The 8,214-nt window shown below is 27.0% G+C and overlaps 1 protein-coding gene across 1 annotated transcript; it reads left to right on the forward strand.

Moving 5' to 3' along the window:
• The first annotated feature begins 1,003 nt into the window (after positions 1-1,003).
• On the forward strand, positions 1,004-5,612 carry LOC145588883 (wax ester synthase/diacylglycerol acyltransferase 6-like). Its single transcript, XM_081645477.1, has 4 exons — positions 1,004-1,222; positions 2,586-3,185; positions 3,593-3,943; positions 5,604-5,612. Exons 1-4 carry the CDS (start codon positions 1,004-1,006, stop codon positions 5,610-5,612), a joined length of 1,179 nt encoding a protein of 392 aa, XP_081501603.1.
• The last annotated feature ends 2,602 nt before the right edge of the window (positions 5,613-8,214 follow it).

Here is an 8,214-nt window from a genome sequence, read left to right on the forward strand (position 1 = left end):
GTCGTCTTATATATGAACAAACATTAATTAGCAATAATGTGTTTTAATTTGGAACCAAGTTAAATTTAATGTAAGGTACCATATCATTCATGAGTATAAATGATCACAAGATCACAATTTCTTAGTTTTACGATGTTCAGATCACAATTTCTTACTTTTACAATGTTCTCATTGTAAAAAAGGTTAAGATTGGTGACATTATGGAGAGTGTGTGGGGAAACTTCATAATGTTTTGGAGGTTAAAGTGAGGTACTTGCTATATCATGTTTGCCATACAAGTTTAAAGGCTAATATCTTAAATTATTAATAAGTAAATAAATTATAAATAGTAAATATTAATATAATATACATAAGGTAATTTAAATTAAACAAGACTCCATATGACAATATTTTGTCAAAACTAATATCCAAAAATCTAATCTAATATAATTTGTAAATATCATCAATATGCAAAAATGTGTCATGTATATCAACTAAAATAGAACAAAGGAAATATTTTGGGGGTTCGGTGATACTCAATGTTGGAAGAACAAATGAAATCTTTTAATATCTGATGGAGAGGTTCTAATAAATCACTGTCGACTACGACCCGTGAATGATGGTATCTAGCTATATGGTGATGGTTAATCCATTTTGAGACTTGTTACATTGATTAATCGACTAGTAACGTATGTCATGACGCATTCTTGTCATGGATCATCCGAGGTAGGAAAATTCCTCACACAAAGACGATCAAATATTATTTTTTATTCAACCATGAATTCTCATTTAATAATAAAAGACCATTTCAAAAACGTTTATTAAAAATTACATGTTTTTTGGTTTTCTACAGGATTTTTATGTCATATCGTACGTAATTGTCACCAATACAAGGTTTGCTACTTACTACGTACATTAGCCTCTTGAAGTATCTATAAATATGGATAATTTGCTCAACCTTTCTAAATTATAAAATTAAATAAGTGTTGTAGTTTATTGCATAAAAAAAAAAGTTCTTAAAAAAATGGAATATTCAAAATTGAGGGTTAACACCAAAGTTAAAAACGAGAGCTTAGAGTTGGATGAGCCAGTAAGTCCAACAACTGAATACTTTTTGAGTGAAGTGGTAACACTCTACGTTCTTGGTTTTATGGAGTTGGAAATTCCTGTTGATTTTTTAACTATCTTTGGTTTCATCAAGGATGTCTTTGCTAAAGCTCATCCCCGTTTCTCTTCTATTGTGGTAGTTTTTTCTCTCTATCTCTCTATCATTGTATTATATTTTATATCTATAACGTGTGACAAAAAAACAATAATGTATATATTCAATCATTGATATCTTTAATGGTTGATATATATTTTAGAAATATATACTGAGATGATTGTAACAAAGTTAACAATAACTTAGGGTTCTTCTAGAGTAATGGAGGTAGTATAAAGAAAAAAAAATGATGAGATTGAATTAAACGTAATTGTAAAAAGGAGAGAAAAAAAATAGATAAGGACTAGAATATATAAATTATGTATAGGAGTAATTTAATTTGCTATTAAATTTTTTTTAATATTAATATTGATATTTAAAGTGACATGGACCAATCAAAAAGAATGGGACATGAAATGGGACATAAGAATGGGATAGAGGATTCAGACCCTTTTCATTCCATATAAAACAAAAACAATAATAAAAATAAAAATGTGAAAGATGTTGTGTTTATGAATAATTTTAAGTTAATTAAAATGTGACAATACATGAAAAAAAATGTTTGTGGCTATAATGTTTGTGGTGACTAAGTCAAAATATATATTATAGGTACACTGAGCTTGTCATCTTGGTGACTAATTTTGTTCATGAATACGTAGTATATCTAATTACACAGTAATAAAAAATTTCAAAAAATGTAATAATCTGAAAGTATGTGTTGTATTTGGTATATACTATACTTTAATGTCAAATTTATTTATATGGTGTGTAAATTAAATTTTTACAAGTACTAATAAGTAAGGGATGTAAAAATTTTGGAACTACTACATTAAATAAAATAACTTTTTAAATAAATAAGTAATAATATAAGAATCTTTATTAAAAAAAAAAAAAAAAAAAAAAAAAAAAAAAAAAAAAAAAAAATCCTCACAGCAATACTTCTTATACAGTATATTTATTTAAGTGGTCTACCATGTATAACATGGTTGAGCTTATGGACTTTCATAGCGGCTATGTAGGTAACATTATTCGTTTAGTCAACACTAACAAGGAGAAAAAAAAAAAACTAATGTAGAAGTTCAATTCAGTTCAGCTCCAATCAATTCAGTTCAATTCAACTCTTAATTAATTTCCTTCTCTCATAAAATATTAAGTTCAGCTTCAATTAGTTCAGTTCAGTTAAGCTTATTTCAATAAATGTGAACAGGCCCACCAGTAATGAGTCTAGATTTGAATTAAATTTTGTAATACTGCATTAATTGGCTAATAATAGAACTAACAGTCAAATGAAAGTCATACTTTATATAAAACTAACTTAATTGTAGGTAGGTTTATATTCCTAAATATGCATATCATGTCAATGCACGATGGATTTTAATAATATATTGTACTTCGTACTTGTCAGATTGAAGATCAAAAGGGGAAGAAAATGTGGAAGAAAGTAGAAGTGAATGTCGAAGATCATATTAAAGTAATAAATTTCCCAGAAGATTTATCTGCCGAAAGTTATAAGGACTGTTATGAAGATTACATATCATCTATAGCTACTTCACAACTTCCACAACACAAACCTTTATGGGAACTTCACATTATCAACAACCCAAAACACATCAATGCAAAAGGAATCTTCTTATTCAAAGTTCATCATGCAATTGGTGATGGTACTTCACTCATGGGTGTTTTTCTCTCTTGTGTTAAACGAGTCGATGATCCTACGTTACCTTGTACTTTCCCTTCAAAAAGTACTTCGAGTACCATTCAAAGAAAGATGTCTAACACAGAGCAAATTGTGATGAACATGTTCAATATTGTTCCTAGATTTATAGCTCCTATCATCTATTCATTGTATGATTTTGGACAAGGTGTTGGATCAGTATTTATTGAAGATGATCAAACCCCAATTAGGTCGGGAAATATAGACACAAGACTTCCAGGTTCGACTAGAGTTTGCTCAATGACATTTCCTATCGATGATGTCAAAAGAATCAAGACACTACTTGGAGTGGTAAGATAGCTTTTTATAAAATTTATTCCCTTTTTTTTTATTTTTTTTTATTTTTTCTTTTAAATAAATTTATTGGCCGCAAATAATTACTTCCTCCGTGTTTTAATAAGTGTTACAATTTGACTTTTTTCACTATTCACATAATGGGTTTGACTTGATTAATTTACTAATATATAAAAAAAAAACAAATGTTATTGTATAAAACATTGTTAGATTCGTTATAACGTATACTTTCATAATATAAACTTTCTTATAATTATTAACATATGATTAGATAAATTAATGGTCAAAGTCATATCTCGACAAGCGTGTTTGGTCAAACTGTAACACTTATTAAAACACGGAGGGAATAACACTTTCTTTATATAACTTCCTATTTTAATTTATGTATTGTTGTTGTGAAATAGACTGTAAATGATATCATTGTTGGGATAATATTTCTTGGAACTCAATTGTACATTCGAGAAAAAGACCCAGGACAATTAAAGAAAAAACAATCGACAGCAACGATATTTGTCAACGTTAGGAGTATGAAGGGAAATTTTAACGCAGAAGAGATGCGCAAAGGAAAGATATTTGGAAATAGAATTACAAATATTGAAGTACCATTCCCACATTTGGAGGATGATGATCTTATAAAGCCACTCCAATTTATCAAGAAAGCACACAATATTATCAAAAGGAAGAGGAATGGTGCACTTGGTCTCCATCTCATGGCTGGCCTGCTTGAGGTTATAAGGACAATTGGAGGCCTAAAGGTTTGTTATCTTATTTATTTTCTAAAATTAATTTTTTTTATGCTTTTAACAATTACATAATCCCTCCATATTGTTTGTAATATGAACTCACTTTTTCTGGAGATCTTTTTTTAATTAAATGTTACAAACAATAAGGGGCAGAGGGAGTTATAATGAGAAATATATTATATAGTAATATTTAGAGTTAAGATTACAAAAGGGGTCCAACTTTTTGGAAAATATTGTGTTTGGGGTCTTAACTTTTTTTTTTTTTTTTTTTTTTTTATTTATTTATTTTTTTTTTTTACTTTATGTTTGTGTTCTAGAATATGTTTTTCGGTGAGATTTAATTAATTATGTGCAAAAAAACTTGGACCCTTCTAGTTAACGAATAAAGAAATTTCTTTTTTAAAAAAATAAAAATAAAACAACCAATTAGAAAAATCGAAAAACTTGGACCCTTTTAGTATTTTTTATTTTTTTATTTTTTTATAATCTAGTTATAGTAATACCATTTCTTATATTAAACTTTTTATTATTAATAACAATTTAACCATTTTTTTTTGTAGTGTAAGCACACTTTAAAAATACATATTTAGCTAATTAGTTCTTTAATAATAAATTAATAGTTCAAGCTTCATTTCATTGAATATGTAATTTAGAAGAAAATAAATAAATTTTGTTTATTCACAATTTTTGTAGAATATTTTTCACTAATTAATTAAAAGTGTAAAATTGATAATAATACTAAGAATCAAATTTTTAATAAACTAAGAATTTAATAAAATATGAATCTTATTTTATAAACTTAGATTTCAATATTTAATGCATAACTGACATACCTAGTAGTTATTGTGAAAAAAATTGGATATTTTTATCGCACCCTTATTCTAGAGAATTCAGGTACAATAAAAAATTAAAAATTATTTTGTAAATAATTATGATACTTGTAATATTTTTTTTTATGAAAGTCATTTATTTTATAAATTATAAAAGTTACGAAGTATTACTAACACATTTTATCGTTTAAATTAAATCAGATTTTTTTTTGGCCAAAAAAAAAAAATTATCAATGATTTTAGTTTAATAAAAATATTTTTATCATTATTCAAAAAAAAAAAAGAATTTTGTCATCAATCTCTATAATTAAATGCATTAAGGGTCTATATTTATTAGATTAGTGGGTCTAACTTTTTTTAATCTAAGGTTAACGGTGAGTTAAACTAAAGTTAACTCACCGGAATTTCCAACTTAGACCCCAAACACAAAGTAAAAAAAAAGTTGGACCCCAAACACAATATTTATCAAAAAGTTGAATCCCATTTAATATGAAATTTTTTCCGTGGAGGCGGATGCACCATACTTCGTCCAACCGGTTTTCTTTAAAAAAAAAAAGGCGGAATGAACATATAGTTGTTCAGTAAAGTACATATATTTGTTTTGTAAAGAACATATAATTATTTTATAAAGAACATCACATATGGTTGTTTTGTAATGAACATATAATTGTTTTGTAAGGAGCATATAGTTATTTTGTTATTCTATTAATAAAGAACATGATAATATAATGAATATTGTTTTATTCAAAAAAAAAAAAATCCTGAAAGAACATAATAGTATCTTTTAAAGAATACCTCGCTTTTCAATCTTTAAATGAATTATTTGTTCCATAATTGAACAGTTTTGGTAATTATTTCCCAATCTGAATTTCGAAATTTGTATATTTCTTCATATTTTAATTTCACTTGTTTGAATTTTTTAGAGAGAGGAATAAAAATCTTAGAGAGAGAAATAGAAAATTTATAGAGAAAAAGAAATTCTATTAATAAATAATAGACGATAGATGCGCATTTAGATAGAGTTTCGTGGTGCTTTTCATCATTGTTTTGTTAATGGAGTGATTGTTAATGAAGGTAAATATGTGGATTTGTTAAACAAAAGATCGAAGGTAATTTTGAATGAAATTTTGTACTTATTTTTCATTACTTGTGTTATTTTAGATTTGAATTAGAAATTTAGTAATCATAAAATTCATTGTTTATTTTCCTTTTTTGAAATTTGATGAATTTGAATGTTGAATTTGAGAATAATGTGGCAAAGGTTGAAGATGATGTTCTTTATAAGATAGTGTTATGTTCATTGTTATTAATAGCTCTATGTTCTTATTTTACATCTCTTATGTTCTTTTATTATATTCTTCATGTTCTTTTAAAATAGACGCTCAGAAATTATTACGTTCATTATATTTAACAATGTGCTTTTTTTTTTTTTTACTTTAGATAAATGTTCTTTAATCTTTACAATTCTGTAACATGTTCTTTTCACTTTAGCTAAATATTCTTTTCATTTTAGCTAAATGTTCTTTACATCTCTATACAATGTTCTTTCCGTTTTTTTTTTTTTTTTTTTTTTTTGGGGAACGGATGCACCATGCTCATGGTACATCCGCCTCCACAAACCGCTAATTGAAGTATCTTAGCTCATATTATTTAATGTTTTGCATTGACAAACACAAGTTTGAAAATCAAACTGTAGTAGCCATTATTAGAAAACAGAAAATAAAAAAGGCTTATTACAATGTTTAAATTAAATGAACACAAACAATATAGATGTATAGATGACATAAATGTTCACCTTTGTAGGCTGTTGCACGAACACTTGAACGAAGATGGAAGAATTGTAGCTTTGCAATCACGAATATGATTGGGCCAACTGACCAAGTTAGTTTTGGAAACCACCCTATCAATGGCTTTTACTTCGTACCAACTGGAATTAATATGGTAAGATATTTTGTGCATCTTTTTATTTGATTACCAAAATTATCTATGTTTTACAGTTTTTGTTGTTGAACTTTTAGGACAAGATTGATTACTCTATTTATGAATCTCAAAAATTAACATATACTTTATCGTGATCTTATTACAGAGTTTAATAGTGTCCGTGCTGACCTATATGGATAATATAAGACTTGGTTTTGTTGTTGAGAATGGCTTCATTGATCCCCAAAAGTTTATGCCGTGTGTTGAAAAGGCGTTCCAATTAATTTTCGAAGCTGCAACAACTACTTCAAAATTATAAATATGTCTTATATATACAAGTATATATAGAAAACTCTTCTCTACTCTATTTAAGTTTTAAAATTTTTCTTTATTGTGCTAAATTGGTTTGAGTTTTTCATGCTACCCACCAATAATATATATGAACGGGTTCATAAATAATTCATAAGGAGAAAGTTTGTGTATAAGTAATAATTTACAGCCTTATTATATATGAATGAAAGATTTGTAACTTTTTTACTCTTTATTTATTAACTTTATGTTTATACTTAATACATACTTTTAGAATACTTAGCTTTCTTCTTGAGGATTTGACTTAGTTTATGGTTTTCCCTAACTAATTTTATCTCGAAGAGAAAAAATAGATAAGAAAAACAAAGAGAAGTTAGTAAGATCGTGCGCAACAAAGAGCTCTTGATACAATTATAATGCTTTAAAAAATGTAGAATCTTGTAATTACTTTGATCAGTCAAATGAAGATTAGGATCAATCAAATGAAAGTTTGGATCAATAAAATGAGAATCATAATTATGAAAATGATAAAGTTAATGATTCGATTGTTTCTAGTGACCTACTAAATGCACGATACATCTATTTTTGACAAACTTGGACTTGATAAAGAAAAAATAATTCCTCATCTTGTATTTATCAACTCTAAGGAAATTTCAGCAAAAATAACATTGCTACGATACATAAGACGAATCATCTAATAATGCATATTGGTGCAGATTACAAGAACTTAGATATACTTATAGTCTATTCCTAAGAAATTGATACGTTCTCTTAAATATATAAAAAAATAATAGGTAGGGAACTAGCTTAGCTAGGAATCATAAAATAATTCATTCATTCATAATATAATAATATAATTTCTTCTCTTTCTCTCTCTCTCTCACGGTTTCTACCTTTTGGGGGTCAATTTACGTACTCCGTTCATTGTTGAGATAAAATGCCCTTATTCCACCTCACAGATGCCAAAAGAACAGTTAAATTACTTCTTTATATGAATAAGGTATTTTGTTTCATCAATTGAAGCACATTATTCAAATGTTCAACATGCGTTCAATACCAAAGAAGCTAAGAATTGTACACCAATATGTCATCAAAGAAGACTAATAAAGACACATTTTCTTAAGATAGAGAGGAATTAAAATGTGGTTCATCCATCCTTGAAAGGAAGTCTAGTGAACCCAAAAGGAATTCCTAGAAATTCATAGTGCCCATACCATTGTGAGT

The sequence above is a fragment of the Chenopodium album genome, chromosome 17, assembly GCF_948465745.1.
Source record: "Chenopodium album chromosome 17, dcCheAlbu1.1, whole genome shotgun sequence".
Taxonomy (NCBI): domain Eukaryota; kingdom Viridiplantae; phylum Streptophyta; class Magnoliopsida; order Caryophyllales; family Amaranthaceae; genus Chenopodium; species Chenopodium album.